The sequence below is a fragment of the Siphateles boraxobius genome, unplaced genomic scaffold, assembly GCF_051911475.1.
Source record: "Siphateles boraxobius isolate OS27281-9 unplaced genomic scaffold, OSU_SipBor_1 46, whole genome shotgun sequence".
Lineage (NCBI taxonomy): Eukaryota > Metazoa > Chordata > Actinopteri > Cypriniformes > Leuciscidae > Siphateles > Siphateles boraxobius.
In genome coordinates this window covers 931,656-950,674 of record NW_027509097.1, presented here as the reverse complement: position 1 = coordinate 950,674, position 19,019 = coordinate 931,656, and the positions used below count along the sequence as shown (strand labels likewise).

The following is a 19,019-nucleotide window of genomic DNA, read 5'->3' as shown; positions in this document are numbered from 1 at the left end:
ATAAACTTAAGATTGAGCCACTGTAGTCACTTGGACTATTTTAACCATGTCTTTACTAACTTTTCGAGCCTGGCAAGTGTCTAAGTCCCTTAGAAGCCTATGGAGGAGTGATCCAGCTCTCAGATTTAATCAAATATATATTAATTTGTGTTTTGAAGATGAACGAAGGTCTTACGGGGTTGGAACAACATGAGGGTGAGTAATTACTGATTACTGACTTTAATTACTGATTTTTGGGTGAACTATCCCTTTAAGGGCCTCGGTTTGTGTGGATATGTCATCGGTTCGGTCTGAGTGTCGCTTCCGGATATAGGGGGTTAAAAACTCACGCCAACTTCCGGATGTTGTCAGGAGTAGTAGAAGCAGTTGTAGTAGCTTCAGAGAATTAGAGAACTCTCATTGTCATTATTGTGTCATATATGTGTTAGGGCTGTATATTATTACATTATATCAGGTTAGAATAGTATATTGTTATTATTAATTATAGTAGCTATATTATAGTCTTGTTATATTAATTAGATACGATTATTTGGATTTTGGATCTGGACTGGACTACTTTTTGCGACTCTTCTTTTCCTGGTAATGGAGCCAGCTAGAAAGAGGAGATCCTCCCCTGTCTGGGCTCAACAGAATCATCAGTATCATCATTTATACCAGCTGGAACTTGCATTTTTATGTTCCCCTGCATCCTCTGTTCCTTGTGAAAGGATCTTTTCAAAGGCTGGAGAGGTTCTGTCCAAGAAGAGGAATTGTCGAAACCCCATCACACTTGAATTTTTTTTTGTTTCTCAAAAATCTATTGTAATCCTTCCGTCACCACCCCAAACTGCTGTGTTGCAGTTTGCTCCTCTATATCCCCAGTCCCATAAGCACAACACTGCACTAAAACTTAAGAATTGTTTCTGGATTGTTTTGTGCAGTGAACCGTTACTTCATTGCACAAACCCCCCCAGAAACAATTCTCAACTTTTTCCACCCCAGACTATTCTGTTGCTGTTTACTTTATTACATTCCCTCCACCATAAGCACTGCACTCAACACAGTGTCACGGACATCGGACATCATATGGACATCATAAGTCTGCTCAGGTCATTGGTTCAGAATGAATTAATTTGTCTGCTACTTCTTTGCACAGTAAATAGGTGTCACTAGTGAGCAATGCTGAATGAAGCTTTGAGTAATGAACCTTTGGGTGAAGCAATGGGCTGCGAGGTCTCAGTGGTTCAGGAAGCCTCATTTTGCCATCACTACCTACCCCGGCGGAGTCTCTGTGCTCATCTATATGCAACACCATGGTAATGCATGTTGGTAGGCTACAGTAGATAAGCACCTGTAGAATTTCCTTTTGTCCAAAACCCAGATAAAAGTAAAATGCTACTTTTTTATTTAGACACACACACACACACACACACACACACACACACACACACACACACACACACACACACACACACACACACACACACACACACACACACACACACACACACACACACACATAGTGTTTCCATGTTTTATGGGGACTTTCCATAGACATAATGATTTTTATACTGTACAAACTGTGTATTCTATTCCCTTACACTAACCCTACCCCTAAACCTACCCATCACAGAAAACTTTCTGCATTTTTACATTTTCAAAAAACATCACTTAGTATGATTTATAAGCTGTTTTCCTCATGGGAAACAAAAAATGTCCCCACACGAACAAGGATTTCAGATATTACCATCCTTATGGGGACATTTTGTCCCCATAAGGTAGGGTTTACCAGGCCACACATACACACACACACACTTCTACGGAAGACTGTTCTTTTAATTTTGACTTTATTCTCAAAATATTTCGACTTTATTCTCGAAATGCCAGAATTTTTTTTTTTTTTTCACGTTGTGGTTCAGGGCTTCCGTATTCTGTCAGATGGAGATTCTTCTTTTTCTTCTACTTTTTGAAACGTCATTTGTTATGGCACACCAAATCAGGTTTCTTCAGCTGTGCCTTAAACAAAAGTGTGCCAAGTAAAATATTTTATTTGTAACATCAACTGTTCCACCAATGGTTTCTGCGTGATCTCAGCTTCTTGTTTGACTATACCTCCTTTTTTTCTAAAATAATAAATAATTATAAATGAATACACAATCAAATACACAAGCTTTGAATAAACTTCGAAAAAGGGAGAAAAATCTTCCCATATTTTTTTGTGGTTGACATCAAAGCTTGTGTATCAGACTGATATTTTGGCACAAAATAATTTTTCACTTCTAAAAGTCAGATTTCCAACATAAACATGACATGCCCTCATTCTCAAAAACCATAAACAAACCTGTAAAATTGTGACCCAGACTATATTACATATGAGGGGTTGGCACAGTGTTGTAAACCAGCTGAAAGCTGCTGTCCTCAAGTTCTAAGGTTATAAATATATCACACAGTAATTTCCATGCTGGTATTTTTGATATGATGAGTAATGCTTCTGGTAACTGGAGTTGTAGACAAAGAACCGGTTTATTAGTATTGTTCACATGATACAGTTCAACGTTTAAACCCTGATACTTGTTAAAGATATCTGTTAACACAAACCATGATAGGACAAAGAAAAAAAAAGATTTAATGATTATTATTCAAGCTAAATTAGGTTGGAGCATATATAATTAATGTAATGAATTATATCATTATCTAATTTATCAAATCACATTGTCTTTTTTTCATCATATTTCATTATGCTTATTTATGTTTGTGTGTGTTTATGATCTGTGTGTTATATATGTATATATATATATATATATATATATATATATGTATATGAGAATAAGAAGTTGAAGGGTTAGAAAATATAAAGGTTCCCTTCCTGCGGAGTGACATTTTTCTCTTTAATTAGTTTCTACATCTTCAAGGTCACCATTTGAAACTTTTTAAGTCCTGTAGTACGGCTGTGTCTTTTTGACATTTCTTAACTTCATCTCAATGAAACTTGACACTCCACGATTGACCAGCTCTTGTTTTATCTGAAACGAAGATTGACAGATGTATTTTATTTCCACTGTGCTCTATTGGTTATGGAAGTCTGTTAAAAAAATTGTGAGATAGTTTAAAATAATAAATAAAGTCACAACTGTCAGAAATAAAGTCAGAAATATACAATTAGAGATATAAAGTTTTTTTTCTTTTTACTCTGAGGCAGAAATGTGTTTCCATACAACAACTTTTGGATGAAAAGTGTGACTTACTTGCTGCAAAACAACCTCTAAGTTTCCAGGCTGTGTCAGGTCTACAAATGACCTTAGTTTCATTCGAACTCCTATGACATTTTCTAAAAGGAAAAGCACACATATAATAAAACATAACACACACACACACACACACACACACACACACACACACACACACACACACACACACACACACACACACACACACACACACACACACACACACACACACACACACACACAGTATATATATATATATATATATATATGTTATTATGACGTATATGCGTCACTTATGTCTCAATTAAAATATTCTGCCATGTGAAATCACAATTTAAGGCACAAAACTGATAGGCTATGTGATTTTTTTAAATGTTCAAATAAATGTGAGCACTGTGCATTTGTAGGCTACTAGAAGATAGGCGGTAATTTTGCGTTAATTTATAAAGGAAAAACAAAAATGTATCATTTTTAAATCCATAAAATAAATAATTTGACTTTCTGGTATTTATGTGCTGTTTACTTCCGCCTTGTTCACATTCTTGCACATAGGGATTCAAAAGAGATGTTTTCCCCGCTTTTTAATTTAGGTATGATAGAACGGTTTAGATTCTTTATTTTGACAACTAATATAGAAAGTTGAAGAGTTAATTGATTATATAAAATTCAATGAAGGTTAAATAATCTTCGAACTACAGTAGTTATCTGCATGTCTCATCCATGAAGGTGCAACAATGTTGGGGGTTTTGAGAACCAGAACCAAGCTAACTGAGCAAGTTGAACTTTAGCTATAGTGTGTGTACTCTTTATTAATATGCCTGGAGGTAGTAAGCAGCTAATAATAATAAAAAAGATCAAATTCACTCAGTATTCCATGATTCCTAATGCACTACTATCTCAATTACAATTAATTAACTGTATTCAGTTGTGTACTAAAACAGTCCAATACATTATTTAAACTAATTATTATGTTAAAATAATTTAGATTTATATGGCACCCCTGACTGTTTGCTGGCCCTTGCCTGGCCACCCATATGAAAAAATCCTGGCTCAGCCACTGGTCCGTACGCAATGTTTTAGTATGAATTCAACGCAAGTCTTTGTACATGAGGCCCCAGATCTGTGCATTAAACCTTGCAGTGTAAATTCAGCCAAGACGATAAACTCATGACTAATAATTACCTGTTGTTAGAAATGTGGTGGTGTCAGGGGTAGTGGTTTGAATGAACACAAATACAAAAACCATTAAATACTTCACGAGTACAGCTTTCTTTTTCTGTTTATGTATTTTCTATTGAAACAGGAAATTAGGATATTAAAAAAAACTATTAAATAATGCACTTGTCTATGGTTTGCTACTTGCTATTGCTAGTCAGAGGTACTTTTAGGAGGATTGATATTCGGATTCAAGAGAGAATTTGATTGGGGGAAAAAACTTAATATTGAGACATGTATAAGGAATTATTATTGGTCCTTTTCTGAGAAGACAAAGACAAACATTTAAAATGTGTATATCAGCTAAACATTTATTTTGTCTTCACTCTTACACTAACGTAAAGATAAGCTCATTACCTGGTAGGACTGCGGTGGTTTCATTGATGGGGGTTTCTAAACGAATGAAAACAGTTAAAAACATATATTTTCTATTGAAACAGTAAATTAGGATATTAAAAAAAAACTATTGAATAATGCACTTGTCTATGGTTTGCTACTTGCTATTGCTAGTCAGAGGTGCTTTTAGGAGGATTGATATTCATATTCAAGAGAGAATTTGATTGGGGGGAAAAATGTAATATTGAGACATGTATAAGGAATTATTATTGGTCCTTTTCTGAGAAGACAAAGACAAACATTTAAAATGTGTATATCAGCTAAACATTTATTTTGTCTTCACTCTTACACTAACGTAAAGATAAGCTCATTACCTGGTAGGACTGCGGTGGTTTCATTGATGGGGGTTTCTGAACGAATGAAAACAGTTATAAACATATATTTTCTATTGAAACAGGAAGTTAGGATATAAAAAAAAACTATTGAATAATGCACTTGTCTATGGTTTGCTACTTGCTATTGCTAGTCAGAGGTGCTTTTAGGAGGAGTGATATTCATTAGAGTTGGGCGGATCGGTCCTGAAGTATCGATACTTCCGATACTGACGTGGTATCGAAAGGATCGATCCTCACATTAAAATATCGATTCAAATGTGTGTGTTTTTTACCAGTAATTTTTATTAATTTAGGACGCAATTCAGTGTGTAAAAAAACTAAGTTGAAAAATACGCGAATGTTAGCGAATAATTGTGTAGGGTAGAACCAGAGAATGTCTAATAAGGGTAGACGGAGACGGGCTCTGGTAGAACTATTTCTCCTAGTCATCTGGATACAAGATGAAACCAATCAATCACAGAGAGCGTTCGATGCTGGTGCTTCTGTCTCAGTGTGTTTGGGAAACGAAGCCTTGATGACAGAGAAACAATCGAGAGTTATTTCGCAATAAACAAATTAAAAGTTTACATAACGGTTAAAACTGTTTATGTACGTAAGATTTGTTTAATGAAATTAATATTTTTATTCAACAAGGATCGATGCATTAAATTGATCGAAAGTGACAGTCAAGGGTTTTACACTAGTTAAAAAAATCTATTTCATATAAATGCTGTTCTTTCAACATTGTTCATCAAATAATTTTGCATAAAATGTATCATGGTTTCCACAAAAACATGAAACTGTTTTCAACATTGATAATAATAAGAAATGTTTCTTGAGCAGCAAATCAGCATATTAAAATGAATTCTCATCATGAAGGATCATGGAGACTGGAGTAATGATGCTGATGTTAAGATGTTAAGATGATAAGACAAAATTAAAATTCTGCATCAAAATTTATAGACAAGTAGTTTGTTTAGGCATGGTTTGTAAGGAATTACAAACCTGCGCACATACTGTATATTCAAACGCACATAACTATAGAATCAATTCTTAATGCGCATGTGAACGCCATCAGCGACTATCACAGGTTCAGGTTTAAAGTCTGTTTAGAGAGAACGGTGTCGTCTTAGCGGCCCCTAATTTATTAAAAAAATGATCATTTAGACGGAAGTGAATCAATCAAAACTAACTTTAGCTGGAAAAAACATTTTTCAAGAATCACTATAAAACTAAACCAATCTCTGTTACCTTAAATTATATGTTTATCTCTGTAAAGCTGCTTTGAAACAATCTACATTGTTAAAAGCGCTATATAAATGAGGATGACTTGACTTGGCTTGACATCTTACAGTTTTTACTGTATTTTTGATCAAATAAAGGCAGGAGAGAATTAAAAATCTTACAGACCCCAAACTTTTGAACAGTAGGCTAGTGTACAATAGTGCATTTACTATAATTAGGGTAGTTTTGTAAAAGTCACTGATTAATTACAGGCGAGTTGAGAGCACAAATAGCAAAATATTTAGTGGTCATGAAAACGTATTCAGATTTAGCATATTGATGATGCATTCACCTCATAAATCATGACACACTGCTCTAGCACAGGAAAGTGCATGTAAGTTCAAGTGCATATTTTTAAAATTAAATAGTATTGGTATCGATATCGGCGATACTGGCCTTGTATTTACTTGCTATCGGAGCGATATCGAATTTTGCAGTATCGCCCACCCCTAATGTTCGTATTCAAGAGAGAATTTGATTGGGGAAAAATATTTAGTTTTGAGACATGTTTAAGGAACTATTACTGGTCCTTTTCTGAGAAGACAAAGACAAACATTTAAATTGTGTATATCAGCTAAACATTTATTTTGTCTTCACTCTTAAAATAATATAAAGACACGCTCATTACCTGGTAGGACTGCGGTGGTTTCAGTGGTGGTGGTTTCTGAACGAATGAAAACAGTTTATAAACATGCATTTTCTATTGAAACAGTAAATTAGGATATTAAAAAAAAAACAATTGAATAATGCACTTGTCTATGGTTTGCTACTTGCTATTGCTAGTAAGAGGTGCTTTTAGGAGGAGTGATATTTGTATTCAAGAGAGAATTTGATTGGACAAGAAATTGAATATTGAGACATGTATATAAAGAGTCTGTATACAGTAGTTTGGACCCTTTTCTTAGAAGAGAAAGACATACATTTGAAATGCGTATATCAACTAAACATTTATTTTGTCTTCACTCTTACTCTGACATAAAGAAAAGCTCATTACCTGGTAGGACTGCGGTGGTTTCTGAAAGAATTAACACAAATACAAACATCATTAAATACCTCATGAACTTGATGAGTGCAGCTTTCTTTTTCTGTTTATGTATTATGTATTGGTAACTGACACCAAAGACAACATTTTATAAACAGATCTGGTTCTAATCTAAAGGTCTATAAGTACCTGACAATGTTCCAGAGAACTTAATTGGACAAATAATGATGTATCGAGTCATGTATGAGGAGTCATCTATATATTTTTATTTTTTTTCTTGGAAGAGAAGTGGGGTCAATCCATCTCAAGTGGTCCAATGGAAGATGTAATATAAGCTAAACAAATACTGTAATTTAGTGCACAACGCTTATTATGAGCTCAAGAATAATAGACCTGAGCTAAAAGCAACACTCAAAATATATTTTCTGCAGAAACACGATCGCTTTATATGATGAACATAAGATATGAAGTATATAAGTATATACTACTATTTTTAATGTTTTTTAAAGAAGCCTTTTATGCTCACCAAGACTGCATTTATTTGATCTAAAATACAGAAAAAAACAGTAATATTGTGAAATATTACTACAATTTGAAATAATTGTTTTCTATTATTATATACTTTACACTATTATAATATACTAACCTTTGATTCTTTTTTCAGGATTCTTAGTTAAAAAAGAACAGCATCTTAAAATAGAAATATTTTGTACCAATATACACTACTGTTCAATAGTTTGGGGTCAGTCATTTTCTTTCTTTTTTTTTTATAAAAGAAATTAATACTTTTATTCAGCAAGGATGTGCTAAATTGATATAAAAAGTGACAATTAATAAAAGACTAATAAAATAATTTCTATTTTAATTTAATGTTGTTCTATTTAACTTCTTATTCATAAAATGAATCCTGATCCTGAAAGTATCACAGGTTCAATAAAAAAAACTGTTTCCACTTTGATAATAAATCAGCATATTCAAATGATTTCTGAAGAATCATGTGACACTAAAGACTGGAGTTATGGCTGTTGAAAATCCATCTTTGCACAGAATAGACTATTCAGTCAGAATAAAAATTATATATATTTTTAAAGTAGCCTATATTAAAATAGAAAACTATTATTTTAAATTGTATTTTTTTTTTAATTGAAGTAGGCCTAATTTTTTACTACTTACCATTAATGCTACTTTTGTTGCTGTTTTGTGCAGTGCCTTGAAGTCAATTAGCATCCACTGTTTCAACGACGCAGATTCAGATCGCTTCATAAATGTAATTTTCAAACAATTTATGAATGACCAGAAAATTACCGCTCCACTTCACATTGTCCAATGACATTTGGACTTCTTGTGCCCTGCATGTTCCAGATGACGATTGGTCGGTGTATTATACATGACAAACAGGCTTCAATGAATTATGTAATATTTTAAAATATGTGATATGTTGATTTTTAATTGAATGGACACACTAGTCTACCTTTTATTATTGAAAAAAATAATGAAAAAAGTGCCATATAGGCCTACTCACTGGAAGAACCATATCTGGCTCGAGAGCATCGATTCCGAGCAGTCTTTGGAATACGTTTTACACCGTGCATTTTCATTTTAAAACGCATAACCTCCGCTACGGTTGCGCCTGCTGTCCACACACTACTCTCTTCTCTGGAGTTTTCGACCACCGAGGGGAGACTGTCCTCCTCAGTCAAGTCCGAAGCAAGACAGTCACACGCAAGTGATGCAACCCATAGCAACGCGTTATGAGAGAGCTTCAGAACTCCTGACCTTATATTAAGATACACTATTCAATAAATAGGCCTATATTTGTTTGACAGGGAAGCTGTGCGCAAACAGGAATTATTTTTCAAAAAAAAACAAAAAAACAAGCACCCCAGAAAAAAGGGCACTTTCTCTCCAGGAATAAAAAGGACAGGTGCTCAAGCCCCTTTTGATGTCTATGTGTGGACGTGCCTGTTTTTGGCTAATTACTAGTGTTGTGAATGCAGTCATGACTGAAGGGGTTGAAGGCTTTGTGTCTGTCCTAATAATGTCCTTTAGCCGTGACTGTTCACAATACAGCACGGCCCCTCATACCTTATTGCTTACTAAATATGTATTCTGTAAACTACATTAAAACATTGCACAGGCGTTTGTGATGAGTCATCTATCAATCACAGCATTATTACCTAGTAGAACTGAGTGGGTGGTTTCTGAAAGAAACAAATAAAATACCTCATGATGAATTCACTTGAGTACAGTTCTGTACTACTGTATTCCAGTTTAATCATGCATTGATCCATGATTTTTCAACTTGCCACTGATAGTCAGAGAAACAGATTGGACAAGTGTATCAATACAGTTGCTTCAACTGAGCAATAGTCATCTATGATAACACATATTTTTGGTAATATTTTTAGAAAAGAAAGACATCACAAGTACATTTTCCTTCCTAATAAACTGATTTCTAGGTTAATTTTGGGTTTGTTCAATTCACAGCATTTGGCGACAGTCTATAAGTGTTCAGTGTTGTTTGTGCTGGTTGTTACATCCAGTCAGGAATGAAACGGAGAGTGAATCCAATCGCAAGCACATTTAATTAAACAAATACAAAAACAGGAAATCCAGGGAACTCAGAACAGGACAGGAGTAACATAAAACAACAACCGACCGCCAACAACTGAAACACAGGGGTTTAAATACACAGACAAACAAGCTAAACAAGATAACAAGGGGGCGTGGTTAATAAGAAACACCTGGGGAGACTAATAAACATAGATGAGGAACACCTGTGGACACTGAGCAACAACAAACAAAAGACAAGACACATGGCAGGATCACATGACAAACAAGGGATAACGTGATATACAAGACACAACAAAAACCCACACGCAACATAGCCCCCCCCCCCTATGGGCGGCTCCCGACGCCCCTAGAAACAAACACACTAAAGTTCAGGAGGGTGGTGAAGTGGAGGCGGTCTTGGGGGAGGGACGGGGGGCCAGGTTCGTACAGGGGACCAGGGCAGAGACGACCCCTCGGGCGGCCACGGCGGAGAAGACAGTCCATCGGGCGGCCAGGGCGGAGAAGACAGTCCATCGGGCGGCCAGGGCGGAGAAGACCCCTCGGGCGGCCAGGGCGGCGAAGACCCCTCGGGCGGCCAGGGCGGCGCAGACACCGGCTCGGGAACAGCAGACACCGGCTCGGGAACAGCAGACACCGGCTCGGGAACAGCAGACACCGGCTCGGGAACAGCAGACACCGGCTCGGGAACAGCAGACACCGGCTCGGGAACAGCAGACACCGGCTCGGGAACAGCAGACACCGGCTCGGGAACAGCAGACACCGGCTCGGGAACAGCAGACACCGGCTCGGGAACAGCAGACACCGGCTCGGGAACAGCAGACACCGGCTCGGGAACAGCAGACACCGGCTCGGGAACAGCAGACACCGGCTCGGGAACAGCAGACACCGGCTCGGGAACAGGCAACACACACTCTGGCTCGGGAACAGGCGGAACAGACACTGGCTCGGGAACAGGCGGAACAGACACTGGCTCAGGAACAGGCGGAACAGACACTGGCTCAGGAACAGACACTGGCTCCGGCTCAGGAACAGACACTGGCTCCGGCTCAGGAACAGACACTGGCTCCGGCTCAGGAACAGACACTGGCTCCGGCTCAGGAACAGACACTGGCTCCGGCTCAGGAACAGACACTGGCACTGGCTCCGGCTCAGGAACAGACACTGGCTCCGGCTCAGGAACAGACACTGGCTCCGGCTCAGGAACAGACACTGGCTCCGGCTCAGGAACAGACACTGGCTCCGGCTCAGGAACAGACACTGGCTCCGGCTCAGGAACAGACACTGGCTCCGGCTCAGGAACAGACACTGGCTCCGGCTCAGGAACAGACACTGGCTCCGGCTCAGGAACAGACACTGGCTCCGGCTCAGGAACAGACACTGGCTCCGGCTCAGGAACAGACACTGGCTCCGGCTCAGGAACAGACACTGGCTCCGGCTCAGGAACAGACACTGGCTCCGGCTCAGGAACAGACACTGGCTCCGGCTCAGGAACAGACACTGGCTCCGGCTCAGGAACAGACACTGGCTCCGGCTCAGGAACAGACACTGGCTCCGGCTCAGGAACAGACACTGGCTCCGGCTCAGGAACAGACACTGGCTCCGGCTCAGGAACAGACACTGGCTCCGGCTCAGGAACAGACACTGGCTCCGGCTCAGGAACAGACACTGGCTCCGGCTCAGGAACAGACACTGGCTCCGGCTCAGGAACAGACACCAGAACAGAAACAGCCACAAGGACAAACGTAAACACAGAAACAAACATAGAGCGATCAGGTTCAGGCGTGACTTGAACAGTCTCTGGATCGGCAGACGTGACTGGAACCGCCTCTGGATCGGCAGACGTGACTTGAACCGCCTCTGGATCGGCAGACGTGACTTGAACCGCCTCTGGATCGGCAGACGTGACTTGAATAGTCTCTGGATCGGCAGACGTGACTTGAACAGTCTCTGGATCGGCAGACGTGACTTGAACAGTCTCTGGATCGGCAGACGTGAGTTGAACCGTCTCTGGATCGGCAGATGTGACTTGAACAGTCTCTGGATCGGACGGGACCAGTGGCGAGGACTCTGGGCTGACAGGAAGTACAGGGAGGACTTCCAGGCATTGCGGGACGCGGTAAGTCCTCTTCCTCCTCCGTCTCCGAGAGCGAGAGGGCGCTGTGCTGGACGGGACCAGCGGTGAGGGCGCTGTGCTGGACGGGATCAGCGGTGAGGGCGCTGTGCTGGACGGGACCAGCGGTGAAGGCTCTGTGCTGGACGGGACCAGCGGTGAAGGCTCTGTGCTGGACGGGACCAGCGGTGAAGGCTCTGTGCTGGACGGGACCAGCGGTGAAGGCTCTGGCTGGACGTGGCTGACGTGAGGCTCTGGCTGGATGTGGCTGACGTGAGGCTCTGGCTGGACGTGGCTGACGTGAGGCTCTGGCTGGACGTGGCTGACGTGAGGCTCTGGCTGGACGTGGCTGACGTGAGGCTCTGGCTGGACGTGGCTGACGTGAGGCTCTGGCTGGACGTGGCTGACGTGAGGCTCTGGCTGGACGTGGCTGACGTGAAGCTCTGGCTGGACGTGGCTGACGTGAAGCTCTGGCTGGACGTGGCTGACGTGAAGCTCTGGCTGGACGTGGCTGACGTGAAGCTCTGGCTGGACGTGGCTGACGTGAAGCTCTGGCTGGACATGGCTGACGTGAAGCTCTGGCTGGACGTGGCTGACGTGAAGCTCTGGCTGGACGTGGCTGACGGGAAGCTCTGGCTGGACGTGGCTGACGTGATGAGGATTGGGCTGGACGCAGAGATGTTGACGCTGAGAAAGTTGTCTGGACCAATATCCTCCCCTGTGACCTCCACGGAACCCCCGGAAAATCGCTTTGCGGGTTCCCACAAAGGCCTGTTTGTCGAACTCCATGCTCATGCTGGGAAGATCAGGCGAGATTCGTACTGCTGGATTCATTTGAGGTCGGTTGTTCTGTTACATCCAGTCAGGAATGAAACGGAGAGTGAATCCAATCGCAGGCACATTTAATTAAACAAATACAAAAACAGGAAATCCAGGGAACTCAGAACAGGACAGGAGTAACATAAAACAACAACCGACCGCCAACAACTGAAACACAGGGGTTTAAATACACAGACAAACAAGCTAAACAAGATAACAAGGGGGCGTGGTTAATAAGAAACACCTGGGGAGACTAATAAACATAGATGAGGAATCCCTGTGGACACTGAGCAACAACAAACAAAAGACAAGACACATGGCAGGATTACATGACAAACAAGGGATAATGTGATATACAAGACACAAACACTGGTATTGTTGTAATGCTTAAAAAAAAGATTAAAAAACACTTCTGTAAACTACATAAAAATATTACGCATGAAGAATCATCCATCACTCAGAACACTGTTCAACTTTAACAACATACAGTAGGTGACATTTTAAGGTTTTTAGGAGAAAAACTGTTTTGAAGGATCTAAGGATTCTCAATAGTAACCTGTTTGTGTGTTACTATGAGAGATTAACCATACAACTGTGTTGTGTTTTATTTAATAGATTTTTGTTTTATTTTATCATTTTTTAATCATTTATAATCAGTAGTCATTTATGTAGTTGTCATTTGGTTTATCATTTAATCATTTATTCAAATGATTATTTCTTGATTTACATTTATCATTTTATCCTTTTAATATTATTTTATTATTTTTATTATGTATGTAATTTTATATTTCATATTACTTATTATTTGATTATAATACACAAATATACAATGCTTGGGATGTTTGTCTTCATTAGTAAGAGTAAGATCACAGGACGATGTTGTGAAGCAGTAATTTTCCATTGTTTGTGCTTTGGTATAATAACACTTGTTGGATTTGTACTGGTCAGATGAAGTCTGAGCATTGAGTAGTGTAACATCTAGATGAAGTCTGAGCATTGAAACAAACACAACTAAGATTATTCAATAAACTCAGCTCTTTTTATCATCACTTCATCTCCTGCTTCTGATCTTCTCTGGCTTTCTAGTTGGCTAATAGAAGACTGATTTCTTCCGGCAGGGATTCAATGTCCGTGGTTGGATGTAATATAACTGATATATATATATATATATATATATATATATATATATATATATATATATATATATATAATATCTAATCTAATATCTAATATATTTGACATGGAGATCCATCCAATCTAACAAATTCAAATATATATATATTTACCTATAGCCTGTGTTGTTGTTGTTGTTTCAGTTGTTGATGTGTCAGTTGATGTTTGAGTTGATTGTGCAGTTGTTGTTTCAGTTGTTGCTGTGTCAGTTGATGTTTGAGTTGATTGTGCAGTTGTTGTTTCAGTTGTTGATGTGTCAGTTGATGTTTGAGTTGTTGTTTGTGCCCTGGCTGTTAAAGAAAAATAGATTATTAAATTCAGAAACACAGAATTGTATATTTATATAGTCTCATTAAGACTGATAATAAAACCGAAACTAAACCTTACTCAGTGTCAGGACTGATATGAACACCAGCAGAAGCTGTGAAACCAGAAATAATCTCATGATGATGAAGTCAGAGATAAAACCAGCATGTAGGAGTCCTTCGTCTGTAATCGGGGGTAGATTTATTATACCGGTGTTAATCTTGAATAATATAAATAATAATAATATAACTTATTAGAATTAAATATTTTCAACTTTAAAATATGTCTGTAGGAGCCACTTTTGAAGCAGTTTGAAAAAAAGCCAATATTCCAAAGGTCCATCTATATTTATCTTTAACAATAAATTACTAATAGTATTACTACATATTATTATTACGTATTACTGATTAATAAAGTTGAATATTCATTGAACACATATTGCTGTTCTATAAAATCATAAACACATTAGCTACTTGATTTTCTAATTGCTTTATATTTATGTATTACATTTATAGCAAAATCCTTATAATATCGTAATTTAATATTATAGTTCATTTCATTACACAAATAAGGTCAAATTGTGAGAGAATATAGCTAATGGAGAGTAACATTAAATAGAAAGTTTTGACTTACTGTTCTTCTAAGCTGCTCTTGCACCGGCTGTGGGTTAGCAGGAAGTTTGACTCATTTTAAACACGTCCTGGCACTGTTTACAGGGAAAACCTGCCCTGGAATGGAGGAAAATGTGTTTTGTTGGAACACAGCCAGCGATAAAACTTGAAACTAAAAACTCCTCTGGCACATGATTCAGTACCTGGAACATACTGTTCTGTGGGTGTTTTATGGTTTACACATTAAGTGTCTATCACACACCCTAAGAATGTCTGTGCACACATCTCTTGAGCGAGCTCAGAAACAATACCAATGACAATCTAGTACTGTCATCAATTTATTTTTCCAATATTAGTTCAGTAATATTAAATGCACGTGGAATTAATGCCGTTCTTTTTACACTGATGAGCCAACACATTATGACCAGCCACAGGTGAAGCGAATATCGTTGATCATCTCCTAACAAGGCCACATAAAGGTTTTGGTAGATTAGATGGTAAGCAAACAATCAGTTCTCATAATCAATGTTTTGGATGCAAGCAAAATGGGCAGGAATGAGGAACTGAGCGACAAGGACCAAATAGTTACGGCAAGGCGACCAGGTCAGAGTATCTCTGAAATGGCAATGCTGTTTACCAACAGTGGTTTGAGGAAGGGCAAACTGGCGTCAGGGTGTTGGCCGCCCAAGACTCATTGATGCACGAGGGCAATGGAGGCTAGACCGTCTGGTCTGAGCCAACAGAAGGTCTACTGTGGCTTGTAATTTTAATAATGGTTATGGGAGTCAGAACACACAGTGCATCACACTCTGCTGCTAGACTGTGATAACCCCTGTCAACCGTCGAACGCACCTATTGGCACACGAGGGTCTGAACTGGACCATGAGCAGTGGAAGAAGGTCTTAGTCTTAGTCCTGTTTTCTTTTACATCACGTGGTCAGCAGTGTACGTGTGCGCTGTTTACTGGGGAAGTGATGGCATCAGGATGCACTGTGGGACGACAACAAGCCGATGTGATGGTAATAATAATAATAATTTGTTACATTTATATAGCGCTTTTCTGGGTACTCAAGGCACTTTACATGGAAGGGGGGATCTCCTCAACCACCACCAATGTGCAGCATCCACCTGGATGATGCGACGGCAGCCATATTGCGCCAGAACGCCCACCACACACCAGCTTACTCGTGAAGAGGAGACAGCGATGAAGCCAATCAGTAAATATGGGGATGATAAGGAGGCCATTATGGCTAGAGGCTAAGAGGCAAATTTGGTCAGAATGCCGGGGTTACACCCTTACTCTTTTTCAAAGGACAATTAATGGCCACCGAGAGTCAGGACCTTGGTTTAATGTCTCATCTGAAGGAAGGGTCTAGGCAATAATCTGCTGGGTTATTGCTGGGTCCTGCCATTCAAGTGGACACAAATTTGACATGTGTGGCACATGTCACACAGCATTGATGCAGACCAGGTAGACCCCTTCATTAAAATGGTGTTCAGCAGGATAATGCACCCAGATGATGCAAATATATTTGTGCCAGAAACCACAGGACATCTTCAGGGGTCTTTAGTTTAGAGTCCATGCTGTTTTGGCAGTATGTGAAGGACAAACAGCATATTAGGCTGGTGCTCATAAAGTTTTGGCTCATTGGTGTATATATGTACACGTACAACAATGTATTTCTTGTTATATTGCCCTGGCATTGAATTACAAAATACTAGTAAACACTTCTAGTTTTTCCAATATGGCTGCTGAGGGGAGAAATGAATAAACTGACATCTTTCCCTCTTCCGACTGTTGCCAATGACTGTATTCAGGAAGAATTTAAAGAATGAGGATGAGACAAAATAAAATAAAACATATCAGAAGCTGGAATGAACAATTGTTTCTTCGGAATACACCAATGTCAGTTTAGTAGATCAGAAACTTAGTGAGAGTGACTAATCAGATATCAAGACTTTATCGCCACCAGCTGTTCAGAATGATGAAATGAGATTTAAACTAGAATTTCGAGAGAGTTTAAACACAGTTTAAATGCTTATGACAAGTAGCTAATGGGTTTACCCCTCTTATTACTACAAAATGACATATAAACGGGGATATTAACATGCCAGCAGATACTTTAGGCAATGTTAACAATCTAGGTCAAGTGCAATTAATACCTAATTTTTAATCGATTAATGCGTCCAAAACACCATAGCAACCATCAATAGTAATCGAAAACAACGTGAACACACATCATGCAAGACGGCTACTTTTTGAATGGGTGTATCTGAATGATGGGTACATATTTAGCTTTGGCTACCTTCTACCATGAGAAGATGCAGAAGAGACTGTCTACTTCAGTCAGTGAGTTACTATCTGAGAATTCGTAAGCTATAGCATTATTTTGTGAGGTTACTTTTAAAAAAAGTGCATTCACAATTCATTTGATTTTCACAATGATCGACTTTTTATATTTCAACAAAATATTAAGTAAGCCTATATCAACTGAAGTAAAAATGTTGATTTTGTAGATTCCGAACAATATATTTCAGTGTTTCATTTAGCACAGTTCACTGCTGCTGTCTCCCCCTCGCGGTGAGCAAAGAACAGACAATTCCTCTCAGCCACATCAGAAGCCAATTACCAAAAACAAGCTATTTTCTCAGTCTATCAAATATACTGTCAGTATTTCAGTATTGCCAGTTAAATTAACCAATACTCTTTTTTCACTGGCTAATATGTGCAATAACCAGACAAAATAAACCAATTTCACTCAGTAAAATCCTAGATTAGGCTATGAAGTTCCTTGACAGAGATGGTGACCATCAATACAAAATATTACAATGTCACTATATCAGAACAGATGCTTTTCCGCTAACTTTTTAATGTTAATATATTTGTATTATAGCATAATTGTGTTAAAATACTATAAACCTGTTGTTTATTCCTTTGTCATAGTATTTTATTTCAAATCACATATTGCCAATGTCTAAACACGCCTAATTTATTTTTAAGGACAAATATTTACAAAGATGTTAATAATCATGTGACACATTGTAATATAAAAGTGACCTTTCTCACCACTGAGATTATTCAGTTTAAAAGTGAAAGAAAATAGTTCACAATTGTGTGAGTAAACTGTATTAGTAAACTGAGTTGTAGAGGAAGGTCAGGTTTAATTTCATTGTTCACATGCTTCAGTTTGATTAGTTAACCCTTGCAACCTTGCAAGAGATATACAAAAGCATGATGAGAAAAAAAGAGAATTAATTATTTTTATTCAAGAACACAGAAATAAGTTGGATCAAACACAATTAGTTCTTCTGTATCATTATGTTGATTTGATGTATGTCTGAATATTGAGGGGTGATTAAATATAAAGTTTCCCTTCCTGTAAAGTGAGATAAAACCAGGAGTCCTTAACTTCATCTCGATAATACTTGGAAGTCCATGACTGACTGTAAGACTGGAGAAACTGGAAGAGAGGGCTACTCTCTGAGAAAACAAAGGAAATTAACATTTGAACTCTCTTGCTATATTACCATCCCCATTCAAGACACGATCATACTTGAGTTGATCACCTCCCAATTCACACATCATTCCCTTCACCCATCCCTACCTGAATTCACCCAAAAATCTATATGGTTTAATATGAATAATTATCATACAGTATTATACATGTTTGGTATAATTTTAAATGTCTCAGTGTGACTGGTACTGTGGTCTCATTCCCACAGAAGTAAACCAAAAAGGTGATAAGGTGTGGAGAGTTTAGATATATGTTGTTAACTGCTGTGGGTGTGCCCCCATGTAAATCAACTTCTGTCCCCAGTAAGTCCGGGACGGTGATTAATGCAAATTGCCACTGTAAACTCATCTTTACATTTGAAAAGAGGTTTCTGCCTTGCTGACTCTGAAATTGTTTTCCCAAGTAGATTAAACGGATTTGTATGTTACCGCAAGGTTTGCATCAGATTAGTGATGACTAATATTTGGCACAAAAAGTATTCTTGTCGCATCATAAAATTAAAGTTGAACCACTG

General features: G+C 38.7%; 1 protein-coding gene and 1 long non-coding RNA gene across 2 annotated transcripts in view; one reads left to right on the top strand and one right to left on the bottom strand.

Moving 5' to 3' along the window:
* LOC143709691 (uncharacterized) overlaps positions 1-19,019 on the top strand; it is a 759,555-nt gene that overhangs the window by 312,348 nt on the left and 428,188 nt on the right. The window lies entirely within an intron of this gene.
* Positions 2,910-15,094, bottom strand: LOC143710240 (uncharacterized). Its single transcript, XM_077201244.1, has 9 exons — positions 15,013-15,094; positions 14,461-14,562; positions 14,187-14,363; positions 7,410-7,430; positions 7,044-7,079; positions 5,132-5,167; positions 4,779-4,814; positions 3,225-3,307; positions 2,910-3,002 (listed from the first exon to the last, which is right to left on the bottom strand). The coding sequence occupies exons 2-9, from the start codon at positions 14,516-14,518 to the stop codon at positions 2,910-2,912; spliced, it is 540 nt and encodes a 179-aa protein (XP_077057359.1). The 5' UTR covers positions 14,519-14,562; positions 15,013-15,094.